The sequence below is a fragment of the Aspergillus campestris genome (assembly GCF_002847485.1).
Source record: "Aspergillus campestris IBT 28561 chromosome Unknown P168scaffold_1, whole genome shotgun sequence".
In the NCBI taxonomy this organism is placed as follows: Eukaryota; Fungi; Ascomycota; class Eurotiomycetes; order Eurotiales; family Aspergillaceae; genus Aspergillus; species Aspergillus campestris.
In genome coordinates, this window is record NW_020194336.1 from 3,062,820 (window position 1) to 3,083,087 (window position 20,268).

Genomic DNA, 20,268 nt, shown 5'->3' on the forward strand with positions numbered 1-20,268 from the left:
ACACATGATATGCTGATAATTTCATTACACTCCAGTATCTATAAGGATAGGGATGCAATTGCAAATGATAAGCACTGAACTTGTCGTTACTCAGGCATTGCTCCTTTCTGTCCAGGAAAAAGAATAATCATCAAAAGAAACCCAATGAAAAAAGAAAACGCAGCCCACGAGACTCGTGGCAGATACCCGCGACAAATTACCAGCCCTGTAAATCCCTGGCTAGCTTAGCGAATTGATCACAGTTGATCAATTTTCGCTAGAGATATCTTTAGGAGCCCTTAACTATCCAAATATATAGTCACTGGACTTCAAAAGGTGGTCTTATCCCAATCAAACCACACTATTTACTGAAGTGTGCGTCCTCGGAACCTACTTGATAACGAGCACTAAAGATACAATAGTAGGTAGATCTTACTCACTTGGGCGCGTCTGCGTCTTGGAATCCTACCAGCATAGGCAGGCAGGTAATAAGCGGTGAATTTTCCACCTACACCGTATTTCTACTAGCGATTAACACATTGGGAGAACCTTCGAAATTCACCCCATTGGATATTTATCAAACTTTTCATTTTAAATTTACGGTACCAGGTGTCATCGCTGCAGCAGGTGGTAGTTAGCTGCGGGCTTTTCCGGTCCGGTTTGGTTTTATAGTGGCTTTATTTGTTTAAATATTCTGTACTTCTATAGGGAAGACACACTTAGGTATAGTATATCCGTAGCTGACATTCCTAATATTTCTAACCCCATATCGCTTCTTCTACCCTTTCTCGTTTTTATCTACACTAAGCCAAAACAGGCCATTATATCGGGTTGATATTCCCAAAGACACATACCCTGGTGTGAACAATCTACGTACATAGTAGGTATGCTATAAAGACTATCAGCAGTTAGTAAACAATAATTATCCACCTCCTTAAGAATAAGTCTGCCATGAATACTCTAATTTACCTTCTACAGTAATCGAAACACCTCCGCCAGACCACCCGTCAAGTGTCCACCTTTACATCCCCCAGATCGCGGATACATGTCAAAATCCAATAGTCCCTTTAGTATCAAGCACTAGTCCGACAACGACAGGACAACAGCCATCCATACCCTCTGCGGGGTCACGAAAAAAACTCTCCCGCTCTTCTCCTCGCGACTGCACTTCCTACCCCCCGATTGGTTGCGTGCTTGCATGCACGGAAGTGTCCAGTGTTTCTGACGACTGCAGGTTGCTAATGCCTATTAATCAATCGGCCGGTCACTGGGCAGTGCAAAGACCTATGCGGTTATGGGAGCTGCAGTCCGCGGTTAGAAGACGGCATATGCGACATCAGAGGGGGGGAAATGTCTAGCGTGTGGTAGGTATCTCTGTTTCGTAGCGAGACATGAACTTGTAACGGTAAAGGAGCGTGCGAAACGGCGGCAGTAAGATTAAAAAAAAAAGGGCATAGAAAAAGGAAAAAAAAATCATTTTCTGTGGATCGCACGGTGTCTTCTTTCTCCCAAAATGGTATCGCGATATATCCGTGGGCAGTGCCATCTGGGCTTCCAATCTGGTCTCTGCGTTTTGGCTGAAATAGTGGGCCTCCTGTGCCACACGCTGCACATATTAGGTCTCTCGACTCATCCCTCCTCTCCTATTAGGATTCCCTCTCCTTTCTTTTCTTCCTTCCAGAGGTGGGGGGACGGGCGGCCAGCAAACTACGATGCTGTCTTCCACACACACACACCGACACCCCCATCATAGGCTGTTTAAAACCGCCAGCAGGACTAGTGGTAGGATTCCTCGTGTGTGGGTGTCAGGGGAAATTTAGCCCTCGGCGATCGCGGGTTTGCGATCTGCGTCCCGAATTGCCTATCAGACTGGATGGCAGCCCTGCCTCTTACAGGCGGGAAGACAAGACTTGCTTTGCTCGGGGCTAAGAGTGGCTGGGATATCAACCCGGCCAGGAAGCGGATCTGTCCGGATCTTGGTCTCGTAGGCTTGTCCGGAGAGGCCGTTAGATGTGTTTCTGTTGGGGAAGATGACGTGCGAAATCTCGGTTACTCGGTTGGGGGCGGACGTTCTTCCTGTTGCTGGTTGGTTTGGTTGCTTGTTGCTGGTTCATTGGACCGTGCATTTTAGGGACATGGCGTTGCAGCCTGTACTGGTCATGTCACGCCGGAACTCGGAGAAGGGAATGTTTCCGCATTAAGAGGCGAGCAGGGACTGTTCCGTGTAGATCGTTGTGGGCAGAAGGATGGCTGTGATATTCGAGATATCTAGTCCGCTGTTTGCTTGACAAGGGGCTTGGAGCCAGTCGAGTACTGTGGTGAATGGGACCTTCGTCCAAAACAGTTACAGATGTATTGAAACTTTTCATAAGTCAAGAGGCCGCATATAACTAGTCAGTATAGGATAGGACTAAGACTGGAAACGAGGAGGCCCATAGCGATGAGGGCCGTTGTTCGGCAAAGCCTGCAAAGCTTCTTCCCGTTAGATCTCCTTTGCCATCCTCTTGTGGACGATACGATAGGCGAGTTCGTCAAGGTGCCACCAGAGAGGACTCCTCCAGAGGATTTTCGAAACGGTGATCGGGACACTGACTCGTATCATGGGGGCCAAGTCGGGCTAATGGGGCATGGACGCCAATTTTTGGGAATCCCATGGTTCTACTGTGAAAGCCACGCCGTCTGCCCCGTGTGCTTCGTAATTAGTTCTGTGGAAGTTTGTCAGAGGCTGGAACGTCACCTGTAACATGGCTGTGAGAGAATTATTCCTCCAAAACAAGACCTGATACCAGTACCACCCGTCTCCCTTTGATTCCCGCGTGTCTATGGTGGAGAAGAGGTGGAACCCGGGATCTGCTTGCGTAAGACTATTTGTCTGTTTGGATGGGACAGGGTCATCAATCCAAAGTAAAAAGTAACTAAGGGGCTTTATCGTGGAGCTCTGCGAGAGCGGAAACCAGCCAGACTCTAGTCGAGAACGTCTATACCACCGGAGTCCGGGTGGGCATTCCATCACGACACTTTCGACTTCTTGGAAGATACACCAACCGTTTTCTTCGATTCGATGTCAAGGCGTCACTAAACTCGTGCATTGGACTGGTGCCCCTTGTAATTGTTCTTTTTGTGCTTTCCTCTTCTTCTTCTTTTGATTTTTTTTTTATATTCTTTTTTATTCTTGTCCTTTTTCCCTTCCGATTTTTCTCTGTCATTTTCCGCTTTGCATCCCGCCATTTCTTTACCAGCTGGTCATACTGAAACCTCTGCAGCCAAGCCATACTATGTGAACCGGAGAGGTAGACATACCTCTTAGGCCATGGGTCTGAAACAAAGGTAGTATTCCATTTGTCAAATATTGCAACAAGCACTGTGTCCATATGTCAGGAGTCCGATAAGTGCTGACAACCTCGCGCCCTAGTTATGCCGCGATTCACCTTCAAATGCAACCTCCTGTAGTGAACAAGCATCCTGGCTCTAATCTAGGTCTTGGGATCTCGAACCATGCAATAAAGCTGCAGCCACGGTGATTAGCAGGACAACGAACCCAGCCAGTGAAGGCATACTGCTTTACGGGCCACGTACCATGCAAACATCGTCGCCATCTCGACACTCCATCTCCCGTCTCAGCTCGAACCCCATCTTCTCATAGATCTGCACATTAGGCTCATTCCTCGAGCTCTCCAGATAGCACTTGGCGCCCTCTTGGTCAGCGATATCGGCCACCGCCTTGAACAACAACCGTCCAATCCCCTTCCCCTGCTGGTCGGGGCTGATAGCCACGATGTTGCAGAAGTAATACCCCCGCGGGTCGTCCCAGATGGCGGTCTGGGCCTCATTCTGCCGCTCCTTCCAGATCCAGTAGCGGCGCGAGATGAGCCCACCGCGACCCCAGTGAAACAGGTTGTTCAACAGTTGGCGGTACGACAGCACCCACCCTTGCAGCCAGCTGGTCCAGCTCTCTGGTTCCGAGGGGGAATGGGGCCGCATCCAGCAAGAAACGCCAACAACACGCGACGGAACCGAACCGGCAGGGTCGACCTCTTTCGCGACCTGGAAGAGGGCGTTGTCGATGCCCCAAAGACAACGCGCTTTGAGCGAGTCATAATTCCTCTGTTGGTTGAACTGTTATTGCACCTCATCCGAATCCCGAAGGGTCGACGGGACTCTCGACGAGGGTTGATGTTAGCCGGCGGATCTGGGCCCCACGCGGGTGGAAGACCACATGGCAAAGCTTGGACTTACCTGGGCTTTATCAAAGACCCATAAGAAATAGGGATCTTCGGCAAATGCCTGCTGGATCACTTCGATCGCTGCAGGGATGTCTGCCTCGGTTAAGGGAGAAATCTCGATCGCCATTTTGCTTATTAGATCCTTGCGAATACAAGCGGGAGCTATGGGTTATTGTGGGGGTGGCGCCTGTGGTTGCAATGATTAGCTCCAGGAACACAAGCTCAATCAAACACCGAGAGAACAAAAGAGAACTCTCGGTTATCGGTGGGCTAGGGTAGGTCAAGTTTCAGTCAGACAGGGGCTGCACCGACAGAGGTGCCAAGGACGAGTTGCACAATGATGTCAACCGGGCACATACCTAGGTATGTACTTTAAAATCTTTCGACGGAGGAAACAGCCGAGAACTGAGGAAGGTGGGGACGGAGAGATAATAAAGGAACGGAGTCGACCCGATCAACAAAGGCACTGACACCATTCATTAGTAGGTACTAAGTACCGGAATAGCAGTAGATAGGCGCTGGATGCTGTGGAGAGGAGACCGCCTGTGGTTCCGTGCGAATGAGAAGAACGACACTAATCGGAGGAAGACGCACGGAAGACATTGACAGAGAGTTGTCGGGATGGAACCATGGGCGCCTTACCCGTGCTGGGTAACTCCACGCGGTCTGCCTCTCCAGTCTCCACCCTGTTTCGCCTTCCTCTCCACATCCACCTCCAGCCTCATGGCCGCTATCGGTAATATCATAGGCGTGGGTGGAGATCTCTCCCACTCAGGATCGATCTAACTATATATATTTACGAATTGGCAAACCTTCCCTCGCAGAATGATATAGACTCGGTAGGCAGTTGACATCCCGCAAAAAACAAAGGCAAGTTGTGCATTGGGTCTGTACATGATAAGATCTATCTCTAGTTTCAAATGGTAGAAGCATCTCCCTCAACGCTCTGTGGAGTCCAGCTCATAGCTTTTCCCCGCGGCCTGCAAGTCTCAGTAAGCTATCCTGGTAGCTAGTGCCCATCAATTGTCCATCCGGGCTCCACAGCCAGCTCTCGTGGATCGCGCGATTCTCCCCAGAACGGGGCGACCAGCCTTCCTGGATGAACCACTTCTTGGGAAGCTCTTCGCCCCCTTCCGTTGAATCCCAGTCAATCATCCGCAAGGCCTTTCCGTGCTGGTGGAAAACGACCGTCAAGGTCAAGCTGGCCATGGCTGCAAAGGTCTTGTAACCCAGCGCACGCGGAATCAACAGCAAGGAGTTCTTATCGCTGGAATACATGTGTGCGCAGGCGTACAGGTTGTCGAATTCCCCCGAGTCCTCCCTTTTCTTCAGCTCTTCCCGACTCGCCAGCCCTGACGCCTCCTCTAGGGGCGACCCCCGGATTGAATACATTGTTAGTTGACGGTACTTTTCCGGCCCCGCTTTCACCTCGTCCGTAGTGTTGTAGTCCAGCATGTCAACTTTACGCACGTCTAGCCCCGGAAACGGCGCCTCGGAGACGGCTCCACTCTCTAGAAGCTCGATCCAAAAGTCTGCGTCCACACCGACGCTGGGCGGTTGGTCTTCGGGACGCCGCGCCGCGAGAATTTTTTTGAATCTTTCCTGCACGGGTGGCGGCTGATGGCTGACCGCTATCGGTGCTTCATCCCGCTTGAACGAGCATAAACACGAGAAACAGATCTCGCCGCCCTGGCGGACATCGACTGCGCGGCTACAATATCCCTTGCCGTCTCGCAAATGACGCACGGCGTAAATGTACGGAACGTCTAAGCGGCCGGGTAAAATGAATGTACCGGCAATATCCTAGTCTTGCGGTCAGTACCTGGGTCATGGTTTTGGTGAGACACCCCTCGCAGGTGGCGTCTCTTTGCCGTGGCACTTACGTGGATGACGAAGCCTGCTTTAACGGTTTTGGATGCTGCGTAGGCGGACTGCGCGTAGACGTGCCCTCCGAATGCTACACCGCGACTCCCCGGGGTAAATGGGACTGCTAGTGATTGGAACAGCTCGACCCTTTCAGGCTGGCTAGGCGGGACCTCGGCATTTCCCAGTGGCTTGAGGGCCATCAAATTGGCGAAAGACGACGGGGAGGGCATAGCTCCCGAGTCTGAAGATTCCTGCGTCATTGCGCCCGTATATAAAGTCCGGAGATATAGTGTCGGTATCGGCAATTGTTGAGGCTGGTGTTGACGGGTGGGATTAAGGTATGACCAGGGTAAATAAATAGTTCCGGGGATCGGTTAAAGCTGAGGGGTCAGGTCGGGAGTGGAGTAGTTAAGATTGTAGGGCGTTCGTGGCTTGATATAGCAATGGATGTTGTAATAACGCCCTTGGGACTACAGAATAATCGCGAAAGAGAAGATACTGGCATTAAATCTCCACGGGCGGATCGATGATCAATCATGGGACCTCGGTTGATGGCGGTTCTACTAAGGTTCCCCGTGGGCAGTCGCCGATTTGCCGCTGCGGGACTCCTCCCTGTCGGTTCCTGGGGTTCCTAAAGCTACTTACTTGCTTCAATCCGATCAGAATTAGTCGATGATCGCAACAGCTACTGCAAAGCCCTTGCAGGTTCTTTTCAACAACGCTGCTTGGGTTTTTCATAAGGACCTTGTGTGCAGGGTCTTTTCTTTTGTTCATCTAGTTATCTATTGGCTAAGAAGAATGTCGATGGCTTGGCAGGTTGACTGGTAGTACGCGCTAGGCGTAGAGCTGGGATAGAGATGTCAACAGTTGCAAACCACTGGTATAAAACCAATGGCATTAACGATCCCCCCTAAAGATATCCCGCCGACAACGCATCCCTGGTGCGAACGGCGTGGTAAACAACGCGGGTCCCATGATCACTTCCTGCTAGTAAGCGCAAGGGTATACGCAACCAACGTACTGGTTGGTGTCCAGCAACCCAGCAAATGACAAAGAAGAACGTAAAAAGATTATCATATATATGCGCCTGCGATGCTGAAATGGTATGATGATACAAAACGATATCTCCGAATCCCCAATAATACAGACCCAAACAGAACTGCAGCGCTGCAGTTAATCAACCGACCCATCCAATACAAATCGCTTTCCACCACGCTGCCCCCAACTCAAATCGTGTCGGAAATGTTGCGTGCGTGGTTCCAGGTAATATGTCCCTCCACATCCTTGATCTCCTCGAGCTTGTCGCCCAGCTTCACAACCGAGAAGCGGATCATCCGGGGATCGAGGCCGAGCGTGCGGCGGATGGAGGTCTGCACGGGTCCGGACGAGTCGAAGCGCATGATGAAATGATGGCCGTCGTTGTATCGGGCCTGATGTTTCGTCGTGGGCTTGGGCAATCTAAAGGTACCCCAGTTGGTGTATCCGCGGATGACGCCACCGGAGCGGAGAACCTGGAGGCCGCAGTTTCGGGCAATTCTAGCATGTGTCAATACCAATTCTTGTGCTTTTGATGGATGAAGGGTAGAATATATGCGCGGGTCGGGGGCGCTGGGTAAAGACGTACTCGCGGACCTCGTGGAGGCTGCCCGGACGGACCTAAGGAGTGTGTTAGTGGACCACCGCGCCATTGGGAAACGCCGAACAGATCGGTAAAGAAGTCTCTTACAATAGCAATCAACTCATACAACATAATTGCGGGCGTGTAAGGACAGACGGGTGACGATGCCGGAGCGCAGGATGACGATAAAGTCGACGATTAATAACTGACCAGACAACAAGTCGAGATTTTCCCGTAACGCCGGGAGCCGCTTATCGGAGTCACGCTTGGCACAGCTATCAGCGGTCGGAAACGTACGTAATCCGCGCTAATCCCGTTACGGCCACTAGCACTGAACCGGGCCCTGGTTGCTTCCCTCACTGCTCCGCGGGCATGGGATGGAGTAGATAAAGTCATTTTGCACAATTCCCCCGCCCTTTTCCATCTTCCTTCACTCATCTTCCACTCTTACAATTCCCACTCTCTTCTCCCCTCGACACCTCGTCACCTTCACAATGGCCGCTGTCGCCCGTTGCCTCCGCCCCTTCGCCTCGCGCGCCCTCTCCCAGCAGCTCCCTCTGGCTGCCGTCCGCAGGGTGTCGCCCGCTGCGGGTTTCCCGCGGGGAAGCATCCGGAGCTTTTCGCAGAGCCCGTTGTGTGCGTTTCTTCCTCCAATTGAGTCATGAATGGCCTCGAAATATACCGTGTAGCATGGCGAATAGCTAATTGAGATGTTGTTCTTATTATACAGCGCAGTTGAAGAAGTACACCGAGTCTCACGAGTGGATTGACCTGGCCGACAACGGCACGGGTAAGTAGCATCCATCATCTAGCCCAGCAACCACCACCACCCCTCGCAAGAAGACTCCAATTGCGCACTCCCACCCTGTGTACTACTCGAGCTGTACTGACATCTTTCCTTCCCAACAGCCAAGATCGGAATCACCGAGTACGCCGCCCATTCCCTGGGCGACGTCGTCTATGTGGAGCTCCCCAGCGCCGACCTGGAGGTCGCAGCCGGCGAGCCCGTCGGTGCCGTCGAGTCCGTCAAGTCCGCCTCTGACGTCCTCTCCCCTGTCTCGGGTACCGTGTTGCAGGGCAACGCCGCCCTCGAGGACAAGGCTAAGCTTATCAACGAGAGCCCCGAGGGTGATGCCTGGATCGCCGAGATCAAGGTCAACGATCCGGCTGAGCTGGATGCCCTGCTGGATGAGGCTGCCTACAAGGAGTCTATCAGTGGTGAGGACCACTAGGTATAGGTAGATATCTAAGCTTCTTTTATTATTATCATTATTATTTGGTTCGGGAAAGGCTTTTCCGGGTGTCTGTTTTTTTGTACGTAGTAGAATTGGGATTGATTGCATGTGAATTGATGAGTTCTTTTTTCCTTCGCTCTCTCAGTGTGGATTAGACATCAATGCTGTAGGTGTTGTTCACCATATTATGTGCCGTAGTATATTGTACAGGTATTCTCAGAATCTAAGGTATCATTATTATTTTTCCATTTTATTATCCTTTGTATTTGCTATAATCGTGGTGGACGAGGATCGGGCATCTGCCTGCCGGGCCCCAGGCGGGCCATTTCATTTCGTCATTGCACCTTTCCCGTCCACGAATCACAGCTATGTATGGTATTCGCCGACACCTCCCGAGCGGTGAGAGCTTGCATGATCAGATTATACTCCTTAACTATGCTTCGATTGTTTCTATAGTTAAGGAACCCTGCCATATATATAATAGATGATAAATATAATACACTGAGATAAAAAACCCTTTTGAACATAAAATCACTAGCGGTGATGTGCAAACCATGTCAGACACTCTAGATAATGTACACTATCACATGAATCATAGTCATAACCATAGCCATAATACATTCTATACAGGAGGGATGGATTCGCGGCAGATCGGGCACTGCAGCCGGAGCCGCATCCAGCTTTCGAGACAAGTGCTGTGGAAGATGTGCCGGCACGGAGTCACCATGTATGCGCGCCGACTGAGGATGGTGGTGGCTCCGTCCGTGACGCTGTTGCTGCCTGTGGACGCGGCCAAGACGGGCACCTCAATCTCCTGCATGCAGATCGCGCAGTCGAAGATCGCTTTTTTCTTGTCCTTGGGTCGGTGCTTGTCATCGCCTTTGTCGTCTATTGATATGTCTCGTTCGTCGGCTCGTAATGCCTCGATGGGTAGCACTCCACCGGACTCCAAATCATCTGACCCGGCCGCATCACGCACGAGAGGGTGGTAGTCATAGGCTGGGGGTGCCCATCCACGAGGAATGAAGAAACGAGGGCCTAGGATGTCCTGGCTTGCCAATACCCAAACTTGGATCCATACCCACCCAGCCAGCACCAACGCCGTGGTCACATCGGGTCGCACAAACAGCACGTTTCCTCGCACAGTGAGGAAGTACATGAACGGGAATAGTCGCAAAAAGCTTTGCCCAACGACAAAATCCCATCGTAGGGCTTTGCGACAATTGCGCATGACGTTCCGATAGATCTGAGGCGTCCAAAAGGACACATAGATGAACCCCAGAACCCGGGCGTAGAGTGCTGCAAGCTGGTTTGGCCACATGAATGACCAGATGGAGACAATAAGCGTCACAAACAGGATGAAGTAAAATCGAGCATACATAGCTCCGACGTCGCTGCGAGCGTCCCGTGCGGATGGTGTAGCGGTGGCCCTGGCCGGCGGTGCCTCCTCTTCTTCTTCCGGAGGATCCTGATCGGGCGTCAAGATGATCGGCGTTGCACCCGAATCTCGCATCCGTGCCGCAGTCACTGGCAGTGGCAGGTCTCCAGGTCGCACACTAGGGGTTGGGGGATTCGAGCGACGCTCTTGTTCCCTCCGTTCTTGTTCCCTCCGTTCCGGTGCCTGAACCGCCCAGATTTCCATCATGAATTTCATGCCAATGTAGCTGACTGACAGGAAAGTGAGGAAAGAAGCGGTCGTCATAATCAGAAACGATACGGCCGGGTAAAGCTCAAGCAGGACAAAAACGAGCACAAAAGCGTCTCCGAACGCCATCAGCGCAATCGTGTAGAAGCTTACACGACTTCGGGTCGATGGTGTAGAAGAAACCTTGATCTGCCGAAGAAGCAATGCTATCTGCGCAACCCAGAAGGCCGACATGACGGATATTATACGCGCGGAGTATTTGCCAAACTCTTCCAACTTAAGCCCCGTCAGGTAGAGCGAGTCTGTTGGCGGAAATTCAGGTGTGCCTTTAGTCTCCAGGATGTAGCCACAGTCAGGAGAAAAGACCACGGCTGACATGGCCATCAGTGGAGGCGATGGGATGGGGGCACCCATCGGGTATCGAAGCTCTTGTTCCACTTGGTGGATGATCGACTTGTCCATCAGATAATCGCGAGTCGCAACCGGATGTTGCTGCAAGTAGACTATGTGTTCACATTTGGGCGAAGGAAATTCCACTTGCTCCGTACCGACCAGCAATGGCCAAGGTAATATCGTGGGCGGCCGATTGTGTTTCTCCGATATGGCATCGGAGAGGGACTTGACGAGGAGCTTGTGGGAGAGATCGTACCCATCGGACGACAGTGCCAAATGCGGCAGAGCGAACACGCCGCCAAACTTTTCGCTCGAGGTCGTCAGGACGACAGCCCCGGTTTCCGGGAAATGGACACCGTACAAAGATAGGTGCCAGGTGGTTCCCCAGAAATCGCCGCTCTCCACAGCCATAGCTGCGCGTATTTCCCGGATCTCGCCATTGCGCAGCCGCAGCTCTTCTCCTCCGCCTTCCCGCAAGTCCAAGTAGAACGTCCCACTGTTGCCGGTGACATTCTGGCTAAACTCGTTCGTGAAGTATTCGTTCTCCAACGCGATGGCGGTCGTGTTTAGCGGCGGTCGATCCCCAGCCAGCTTGCGACGCACCCAATCTCCCTGAAGCTTCCCTGTCACATTTTGATACACAGGAAGAGGTAACTGCGACAGATTGAGGCCGGGCGATGGCGGTTCGAACCCGGCGTTGGATACGATCGACTGCAGTTGATCCCGCGCCCTATCCTGGACCTCGCCGAGGAGACTCCACGCGTAACTGTCATTCTTCCTGAATCCATGGTACGGCAGCCACCGATCTGCTTCAGGATTCAAGTCTCCATAGGAAGACTCATTCAGCAAACGGAGCGCCTGTCGCTCCCTTTCGAGCTCCCGTTGACGTTCCCGATCCTGCGCGACCAGCGGAGCATGCGACTGGGAATTGAGAAGAAGATAGAACACGAGGAGAAGGAAAAAGAAGGAACCGCGGTGATCCATAGATGCACCTTAGGAGCCGGGAAGCATAAGAGTCGGACTCTCCTCACGATAAAACGGTCTATACGGAGTATCGCATCGCCAGTCCCGATGGAAAATCAAAAGGGTCCGGTCCAGTAGGGTACAGAGAGTCCCAAGAGAAATATCAAGTGAGTAAAAAGAAGATGAGTAGATGGAATCTGTAGGTAGAAGTAACCCAGGAATGACGGGTGGGTGGGTAGTATTAGTGTTAGATGGTGATGGCCGGAAGGAGTGGGGGGGAGTAATCGATGATGCTATGAGAGAGTCGAGGCCTTAGGCCCTCATCCATGTTTCTCGGTCCTCACTTCAAGGGTCTTGGCGGGTAGTGGACTGCCCACTAACCCCAATTGAGTGATCTGCTACTCCCGCCGCAGCGCCCGCCCGGGTACTTCAGGGCCACTCAGGCTGTATTGTTAGGGACGGAGTCTGGCTGTCCGCCTGGGTACCTTTGTGGCGTCCGTTATCTCCTCAGGCCCCGACAGATAGCCAAGTTATCGCGCGCATGGAACCTCCTAACCATCTTCACCTCCATCGGTCCATGCCTCCGCTCCACCCTGTTCTTGGATTTTTGGTCTTCGTCTGATTGGTATATCCCGCGCCCGAGCATTCATCTTGTCAGTGCAGGTGTCAATTCCTATCCCTTCAATCCTCAGCAGGGCAAATGGCATCCAGTTTTCCCATCCCTGTTCCTCCCCGCACGCCCACTCCTCCCCCGGATGATTCTCCCAATCCATCCAACGAGCCATCTGGCTTTGATGTTGGTAACCATGATGCTTTGTCTCCTTTAGCGGGGGACTTACCGACTCCGCGATCGCCCCAGGATGGAGAGAATCGTAGTCGGTTGAGTCCTCAGCGGTCTTCCTTCAACCTCAGTCCTTCAGATGCCACCGTCCAGAACGAGAATGCATCTGCGGGACCCTTCAACTTCAAGACGGCGACGATGGCCAAAAGTCCGGTCGTGAAATCGGTAAGTCTGAAAAATCGCATTTTTTTTCTCTTCAAAGAGTGCGACGCTAAAGCGGTGGTTTGCATTATCAGAATATCGGACAGCGGCGCGGACACAAATACAAGCATAGCAGTATCTCACATCAGATATTTCTCGAACCCCCACCGCGAGCACCTTTGGCACTTCCCAATTCGTTGCCGATCCCAACCTTGAAGGAATACCGAACGAGTATGTCGAAAGAGCAAAAGACGCGGTTCTGGTGGAGTGTCTGCCACATGTTTGTTGCCGCTTACACTCTCTGGAGCGCGCATGGGTCGCTGGCGATGACAGCTCTGTCTCACTTGATCCTATTCGATTCACTTGGAGCGCTACTTTGCGTAGCGGTGGATGTGTTGGGCAACTTCGAGGTGTGGAAGAGATCTAGTATCCGGCATCCATTTGGGCTGGAACGTGCAGAAGTGCTGGCTGGGTTCGCAATGTGTGTCCTGCTCCTTTTCATGGGGATGGACTTGATTTCACATAGTCTCCAGCACTTCCTCGAGTCCTCGGGGCACGAGCCTCACCACCCTCACCCCCATGAGCGTGTTTCGGTAGGAAGCGTGGATATTACCGCGTTGCTTGCCATCTCATCAACCTTGGTGTCGGCGATTGGGCTCAAAAACCATGCCCGGATAGGAAAAGCCATGCGTTTTGGATATATCGAATCGCTCCCGTCGGTACTGAGCAACCCGTCGCATTTCCTGACCCTCTCCTGCTCTACGCTGCTTCTGTTGCTTCCACTGGTGTCAATCAAGCTTTATAATTGGCTCGATGTCTTCCTGTCTAGCACTATCTCCATCTCGATGTGTGTCATCGGCGTGCGTCTGGTCAAGACACTGGGCTCTATGCTTCTCATGTCCTACTCAGGCCAGGGCGTCAACGATGTCATTCGGGACATTGAAGCTGACCCGAACGTCTTCGGTGTTGACGATGCCCGCTTCTGGCAGGTGCATTATGGCCTGTGCATGGCCAATCTCAAGCTGCGGGTTTCCGGCTCCGAAGAGAACCTCATCAGGCTCCGAGAGCGTATCTCCAGTTTGATCAAGAACCGACTAGGTGGTGGGTATGGAACTGGCGGCCAGAAGTGGGAAGTGTCTTTGCAGTTTACGGTTGAGCGGACATAAATTTGCCGTGATCGGTACCTGTACATGAAATTCATGATACCTTCTTTTCAATATACATGTTTGGACACTGTTTGATCTTGGGACTACTGCATATATCATTTACTGTTTATTGCTTTTCTTGTAGCAGGACACGGCGCAACGCAGCCAAGCACTATGATCAGAACGCTATTCCAAGGCAATTCCACCAGCCCATGCATATAAAATAAGCACCACAGTAGTAGATCTGTGGAGGATTCACCAGGTAGGACGGCTACTATAAACCAATTGGGTAATGTGTGGTCCCTATAATACCTACCACCTTTAGCCCGTGGATTCCTTACATGCTCGCCCCAACCCAGTCACCCCACACCCAAAGAGATACACCAATCTCCACCGCAACAAGAACCAAAGAGAAAGAATAAGTTGAGCATTAACCATTCAATTGAATTTTAGTACACCGAAGGGGCAGGTCAACCGAGTCCGCGCCCGTCCGCAGTCCACACAACTCATCACCCTTCCCCGGCTGACTTGACCAGGGAAACGGGAAAAAACACGATAGAAAAAAAAAAAAACCAAAACAGAACTGTAACAGAAATCAACCACTATATGTACAGCCCTTCCTTCATGCCGTCGCAGCCAGAGAGCCAGCCTCTTGCACCTGGTTGTCCCTTCTCCGGCGCTTCTCGAGGATCGCTTCGCGGCGCTGGGCCAGGATCCGGAGCTGACGGGTCTCGACGCCCTGCAGCCAGTAGCCGAAGCTGCCACCGACTCCGGCGAACAGAGGGTACACCCAGAGGGATTCCTTGGCGAGGATGGGACGCATCTCGATACCGAGTTGCCAAAGACGGACGGCGATGCCTAGGGATCGAGGTGTTAGCTGGTGGGGGTACAGTGGTGGGCCGCGACACGGCACTCATATCGACAGAAGATCCGGATCAAATCGAAGAGGTAGTGTACGTACCGAAGCCGCCCCAGAAGAGCACCTTGTGGACCATTATGAATGTGTTGCGCGGACGGAGGAGGGGGGTAGGATCGTGCGAAGAAAACCCGGCGAGAGGGTCGGGTTTGCGAGGAAGTCGGGGAGGGAGTCTTCTCCGGATGAAGCTCAAACAGTCACTTCACGGTCTGGGCGTGAACCGGCGGCGCAATTGGCGATTATAGGTGATCGTCCGGTCGAGATGATGTTGACGGTTTGAATGTTCCTTACCCAACTCATCGAATCATGGAGCCGCAGTTCCCAATCCGCGGATTAACATTGTGCCGAACTGATTTTCCCTCTACGGTTTAGTCCGCTGAGCCCGGTCGCTCTTGCTGAACTAAGGGAAAATGAACCAGTCAGTGTTATCATTCTCCGGCCTTAGCACTGGAGGGTCCATCTTGCGCCACGCGCTTTCTCCGCTGTGTATTTCGCGCTTTCTCGATCCCCTTCCTCACCGGGTTGTTGCGCATTTTCTCTGCGCTTCTCGTTATGGCTGGTCCAGAGGAGATGACTGATGCACAGCCCGCGAGCGCAAAACGCCCGTCGATCGATGTCGACAGTCTGCAACGGAAGAAGTTCAAGACCGATGAGCTACCCTTGTCCGCCGCGAAACACACCGCGATTGAGGATCTACTCCATTCGTTCAAGAAAAAGGGTGGTTTCGATAATATACGGAAAAAGATTTGGGCGGACTTCCATGATGGGGTACGTTTATCATCTTGTTTATCTCTTGATGGTTTATTTCAAATGGGTTGTCCATGCTAATTGTGTCGATTATCAGGAGAAAAAAGTGGAATTTACAAACCTCTTAGTGGAGTTGGCAGAAACGGAGATCGATCGCGAACCGGGCCTCCTCTCCCGCGAGCGCGGTAAGGCTGCGACATTGATCGAAGGCGCCGTGGACCGAAGCGATATCTACAAAACGGTGGAGAAGTCACTAGACTCGCTAGCTTCGAATTACCTACCCACCATTCTAGACTCTGTTCGCGACATTCGTCGGCAAGAAATTGGTGACGAGGTTGCACTTGCGGAAGAACAGGCTGGAAATAAAACAGACGAAGACTACGCTGCCCATGTCAAGGAATTACGTGACGAGCGAGAGAAGATATGGCAGGAAACGGTCCGGAAGCAGCGAGAAAAGGAAGAGGAAGAAGCGCGGAAAAAGGCAGAGGAGGATCGAAAACGTCGCGAGGTTGAGCGACAGAAAGATGAAGAAGACCGGGCCAGGAGGAGGGAGCGCGAGGACGAGCGACGGGCAGAGCAACGCGCAGCGGACGAGCAGAGAGAAAAGGAACGGCAAGAACGGTACGAACGGCGACGACGGGAAGACCGAGACAGATACCGCGACTGGCATGACCACAGTCGCACAAGAGATCGTGACTCGGACCGAGATCGGGATAGAGACAGGTATCGCTACCGTGACCGCTCTCCTGGCTATCGCTCTGACCGTGGTTTGTCTCCGCGTTATCGCGATGCCCGGAAGGAAAAATCTGCGACGCCAAAAGAACCGACGCCTGCTCCGCCGGCGGCGGCGGCACCCCCTGTGGATGAGAAGTCGTTGGAGGAGGCCGCTTTGCAAATGCTTCTAAAGGAAGGTGAAGAGCTGGCAGCCAAGGCTCGCCAGAAGCCAGAATTCGACTTCGAAGAAGCAGAGGCGATCGAAAACGGTCTAAAGCCCCCAACGACCAAAACCAAAGCAACATCGGAATCGAAACACACCAATACTCCTTCCAAGGCAGAGAGTCCAGCTGGCGAGACCGATCCTAATCGACGACGAGAGTCGACAATAGCGGACGAGCATCACCGCACTCGCCGACGCGACAAAAGCCGCAGCCGCTCCCGGAGAAGGTTTTCACGATTAGACGATGATCGCCGGGATTCGCGGGATGCCTCTGCTCGACCTCGCGATCGGGATTCCGGAGAACGACTTCCGATTCGTGACTTTCGAGGAGACCGCCGAGAAGATCGTCGAGAAGATCGTCGAGAAGATCGCCGAGACGACCGTCGGGAAGACAGATTTGGCGATCGCAGCTATCGACCCGGGAGACGGAGCAGGAGTAGGTCAACCACCCGCGGATACGACAGGGATCGGGAACGAGACCGATCTAGGGCGCGATATCGCGATAAGAGTACCGAGCGGGAGAGAGATCTCCGGCGTGATAACCGTGATCGGGATTTCGACCATCGTCGGGACCGCAGCCGTGATCGTGACAGGGACCGCAGGGATCGAGACCGTGATCGGGACCGGGACCGGGACCGCGACCGCGATGAGTATCGCCGACGGCGATATCGTTCTCGCTCGCGCTCACAATTTCGAGGACAGGGTCGGGATCAGGAACGTGAGCGAGACCGTGAAAGAGAACGTGGGCGTGGTGATCGCAGTCGCGAGAGACCCAAGGACAGCGAGCGGGTCAAGGAACATGGTGGGGAGCGTGAACGCGAGCGAGAGCGCGGCAAAGAGCGCGAACGATCGCAGTCTCGCGTATCAGCCTCTTCTCGGCGACGCTCACGATCTCGCCGGCGGTCTCGCTCCCGTCATCCTTCGCCTAGCCTTCTCGACATCGACCGCTACGTGCCTGTAACAAGTAACCGCAGCCGATCTCCGCGTCGTCGACTTCGCTCTTCAGAACGGGCAGATGAACGAGAACGTGATCGAGACCGAGAACGGGACCGTGACCGTGACCGGGATAGAGACCGAGACAGGGAGCGGGAGCGGGAGCGAGAGCGGCGAGGATTCGTGGAAATCGACCGGTACGTTCCTGGTGGTGCCGAAAAGACGCCAACTAGACCTCCTTGAACGGTCAGAAATGACACAGTCTTTGGCTGTCAATTTCTGTCTTTGGTCCTGGCCCAAAGTCCTATCTACAATGTACACATACATACACATCTCTCCCCAGCGGCCTGGACGCCTTGCGGGGGGGGGGGGGCTTTAGCAGCATCTGTGTCCCTGGGCATTGAACGTCTAATGCATTTTTATAATACGTCGAGGTTCTTTGAGGATATCTCGCACCAGAATCTATCTATCAAGGAAAATGTACTATTAATGTGAATTAAGGATGGTATTGCCGTCCAAGTCCTCCTGCTGTGTCTCTCTCCGTCATCCTCTTATGCACTTTGAAGTCTCGAAGATTTCAATACAGAGAAACCTGCTGTGGTTTCTTGGTTCCCCGGCTGCCAGGTTTACACTGTAGTATACACCAAATCAAGTAGACAAATGTCGGGACAACCTATTCTACTGCTAGTTATTGCTTGTTGGCATCGAGATCAACGACAATACTATAATTCGGACCCAGGGCATACACAATACATTGTTGCGACAACGAGTATAGACTTACAATTGATATTCATTTCCTGTCTTTTTTAGATCGAGGAAAAAAGAGATCCTCCCCGAAAAAGATAGCGTAGCGGAAATATATAAAAACACAAAAATAGTCGCGCCCGGGATCGAACCGGGAACCTTCTCAGTTAACAATACTTGTGAATGAGAAATCATAACCATTAGACCACGCGACTGACGATGTATGATTTGTAACCATAAGGGCTTTAATAGGGGGAATATATCCTTACTATGTGACCCAGCTCAATATCACATCCTGTAGGTCTTCAATGCCTTTAGAGATTCATGTTCGTCCAATGGCCTGGTACATGATGGTGTAAAAAGGGTTTTTATGACAAGGTTGTTTAGATAGTGCCTACACTCCATTGAATATTGCCAATCTAAAGTTGCTATACAAATCAAGATCCCTATCTGATCCAACGTTCTGAATAAAGAGAAACATGCGCTTGAATGACTCTATCCAGGTCTAATGGATTACCGAACAATTGACTGCTTCCTCGCTAACTCAATCGCCTCCTTATACCCGGGGTTCTCATCGTGGCGGCGATAAGAATACGAATAAGACGAGGAATCGGGCCCTGCAGCTGGCAATCGCAGCTCGGGTGATAAACGGTCGATAGCTGTGCACTCAAGTGCCTTAATGGAGCGGTCGTTGGAGCCAAGCTTATGCCAGACACTGATGAGATGGGAGTTGAAACGGACGGTCATGGATATACCAAGGACATGGTCGTGTTCTGGGCTGATCAGTATATGTGCGTGCATACATCGCGATGAATAGTTATGTAAAGAAGATGACAAAGAGAGATAAAGAGAGAGTACACAATACATACCCTTCTCAACAACCGCCTGGAACTCATTCGCCAAGCACAGCACAGCCATCTCGTGAAAAAACGCCTGCGCCTTGCTCTTGGGCACGCGAAACATCCAACATCCACCCTGGGCGTTCTCCGGATCTTCCCAGACAGGACGTACCCCTTTCCGGAAGATGTGCACGGAGTCACGCATGCGGATTCTATGCCATGGGTAGTTGTTGTACACGCGGTAGAATGTCGCAATGTCAGCGACGTCCTCGTGTAAGAGGTATAACTGGTTTTGGTAGGTTGATGGGGTCGCCGTGTTCTCTGCGTGCTTGTCGTACCAGACGGCCCAGTGATACTGGAAAGGCAGTGGCCGGAGCTTGCTGACGATGTTTTGGTGGAGGGCTTTCCGGGTTTCTGCTGAGAGGGGCTCTCCTTCTTTTTGGGTTGGGTCTTCGTTGATGGGCTCGAGTTTGAGTGAGGGTGCAGCCATGGGTATTTCTTGTGGTAATCTAAGAACGTTCATACTTTATGTTGGGTGCGTGTTGAATTCGGTCAGATGCATGTAGGGTATGTGTGATTAGGTTGGGGACAGATGAGGTCTTTGGAGTATAAGTATACTGAGAATGGAAAGTCCAAGATATGGCCAAGCGTTGGAAAACCCCAGCAGATCTCAGAACAATCACCGTAGCCCTATCAATAGCGAGTCAATGGACAATTAGACAACCTTGCCTATTGTTGGTTTCAATCACCAGACACGGATGATTGGGGACTGGAAGAATCTGTATAGATTGGATTGACGCCGTGGATAGTATGAGCGAGTTTAAGGTTCTCCGTAGCTAGAACAAGAAGATTACTCGCCATTTTGAAAGAGCCTAACATCGCATCGTGTGATAGCCAGTTTGTCCCAGTAGAATTCCTGAAGCTGACACCATGCTGGGGTGTCAAACGCTCTCCATCAATCAGACAATGATGGTGGAACAAAAGGATCTACCATTGAGGGGAATCAGCCACGTGGAAACCACTTCGAGCCGTTTCATCCTCCTCCTATTTCCCTAACCGCCAATGTTCATCACTCGGTTGCCTGTCAATGTGATATCTTCGAA

At 52.1% G+C, this 20,268-nt stretch overlaps 10 protein-coding genes and 1 non-coding gene across 11 annotated transcripts; 3 read left to right on the top strand and 8 right to left on the bottom strand.

Moving 5' to 3' along the window:
- Nucleotides 1–2,839: 2,839 nt before the first annotated feature.
- On the bottom strand, nt 2,840–3,445 carry P168DRAFT_22730 (uncharacterized protein). The gene has a single exon (XM_024833121.1). It carries the CDS (start codon nt 3,348–3,350, stop codon nt 2,958–2,960), a length of 393 nt encoding a protein of 130 aa, XP_024697366.1. The 5' UTR covers nt 3,351–3,445; the 3' UTR covers nt 2,840–2,957.
- On the bottom strand, nt 3,329–4,113 carry P168DRAFT_286848 (GNAT family N-acetyltransferase). The gene is made up of 2 exons (XM_024836436.1): nt 3,556–4,113; nt 3,329–3,485 (listed from the first exon to the last, which is right to left on the bottom strand). The coding sequence occupies exons 1-2, from the start codon at nt 3,958–3,960 to the stop codon at nt 3,453–3,455; spliced, it is 438 nt and encodes a 145-aa protein (XP_024697367.1). The 5' UTR covers nt 3,961–4,113; the 3' UTR covers nt 3,329–3,452.
- A 986-nt stretch (nt 4,114–5,099) lies between these two features.
- P168DRAFT_323843 (acyl-CoA thioesterase) lies at nt 5,100–6,525 on the bottom strand. The gene is made up of 2 exons (XM_024840741.1): nt 6,086–6,525; nt 5,100–6,005 (listed from the first exon to the last, which is right to left on the bottom strand). Exons 1-2 carry the CDS (start codon nt 6,326–6,328, stop codon nt 5,163–5,165), a joined length of 1,086 nt encoding a protein of 361 aa, XP_024697368.1. The 5' UTR covers nt 6,329–6,525; the 3' UTR covers nt 5,100–5,162.
- Nucleotides 6,526–7,129: 604 nt separating this feature from the next.
- Nucleotides 7,130–7,912, bottom strand: P168DRAFT_286850 (mitochondrial 37S ribosomal protein bS6m). Its single transcript, XM_024836437.1, has 3 exons — nt 7,795–7,912; nt 7,693–7,724; nt 7,130–7,604 (listed from the first exon to the last, which is right to left on the bottom strand). The coding sequence occupies exons 1-3, from the start codon at nt 7,816–7,818 to the stop codon at nt 7,295–7,297; spliced, it is 366 nt and encodes a 121-aa protein (XP_024697369.1). The 5' UTR covers nt 7,819–7,912; the 3' UTR covers nt 7,130–7,294.
- A 180-nt stretch (nt 7,913–8,092) lies between these two features.
- Nucleotides 8,093–9,037, top strand: P168DRAFT_286851 (glycine decarboxylase subunit H). The gene is made up of 3 exons (XM_024836438.1): nt 8,093–8,322; nt 8,417–8,476; nt 8,596–9,037. The coding sequence occupies exons 1-3, from the start codon at nt 8,181–8,183 to the stop codon at nt 8,916–8,918; spliced, it is 525 nt and encodes a 174-aa protein (XP_024697370.1). The 5' UTR covers nt 8,093–8,180; the 3' UTR covers nt 8,919–9,037.
- Nucleotides 9,038–9,393: 356 nt separating this feature from the next.
- Nucleotides 9,394–12,180, bottom strand: dscA (ubiquitin-protein ligase dscA). The gene has a single exon (XM_024836439.1). The coding sequence runs from the start codon at nt 11,941–11,943 to the stop codon at nt 9,544–9,546; it is 2,400 nt and encodes a 799-aa protein (XP_024697371.1). The 5' UTR covers nt 11,944–12,180; the 3' UTR covers nt 9,394–9,543.
- A 215-nt stretch (nt 12,181–12,395) lies between these two features.
- Nucleotides 12,396–14,151, top strand: P168DRAFT_247289 (cation efflux family protein family). The gene is made up of 2 exons (XM_024834075.1): nt 12,396–12,928; nt 13,000–14,151. Exons 1-2 carry the CDS (start codon nt 12,623–12,625, stop codon nt 14,068–14,070), a joined length of 1,377 nt encoding a protein of 458 aa, XP_024697372.1. The 5' UTR covers nt 12,396–12,622; the 3' UTR covers nt 14,071–14,151.
- A 356-nt stretch (nt 14,152–14,507) lies between these two features.
- On the bottom strand, nt 14,508–15,239 carry P168DRAFT_323848 (putative NADH-ubiquinone oxidoreductase 14 kDa subunit). Its single transcript, XM_024840742.1, has 2 exons — nt 15,011–15,239; nt 14,508–14,907 (listed from the first exon to the last, which is right to left on the bottom strand). The coding sequence occupies exons 1-2, from the start codon at nt 15,042–15,044 to the stop codon at nt 14,672–14,674; spliced, it is 270 nt and encodes an 89-aa protein (XP_024697373.1). The 5' UTR covers nt 15,045–15,239; the 3' UTR covers nt 14,508–14,671.
- Nucleotides 15,240–15,456: 217 nt separating this feature from the next.
- Nucleotides 15,457–17,936, top strand: P168DRAFT_301414 (BOD1/SHG1 domain-containing protein). The gene is made up of 2 exons (XM_024838524.1): nt 15,457–15,733; nt 15,810–17,936. The coding sequence occupies exons 1-2, from the start codon at nt 15,518–15,520 to the stop codon at nt 17,823–17,825; spliced, it is 2,232 nt and encodes a 743-aa protein (XP_024697374.1). The 5' UTR covers nt 15,457–15,517; the 3' UTR covers nt 17,826–17,936.
- Nucleotides 17,937–18,457: 521 nt separating this feature from the next.
- P168DRAFT_t27 lies at nt 18,458–18,541 on the bottom strand. Its single transcript has one exon. It is a non-coding gene; the product is annotated as a tRNA-Val (tRNA).
- A 298-nt stretch (nt 18,542–18,839) lies between these two features.
- Nucleotides 18,840–19,655, bottom strand: P168DRAFT_314838 (eukaryotic translation initiation factor 4E; the record flags this gene model as incomplete). The annotated part of the gene is made up of 2 exons (XM_024839840.1): nt 18,840–19,099; nt 19,196–19,655. The coding sequence occupies 2 exons, from the start codon at nt 19,653–19,655 to the stop codon at nt 18,840–18,842; spliced, it is 720 nt and encodes a 239-aa protein (XP_024697375.1).
- Between the last annotated feature and the right edge of the window lie 613 nt (nt 19,656–20,268).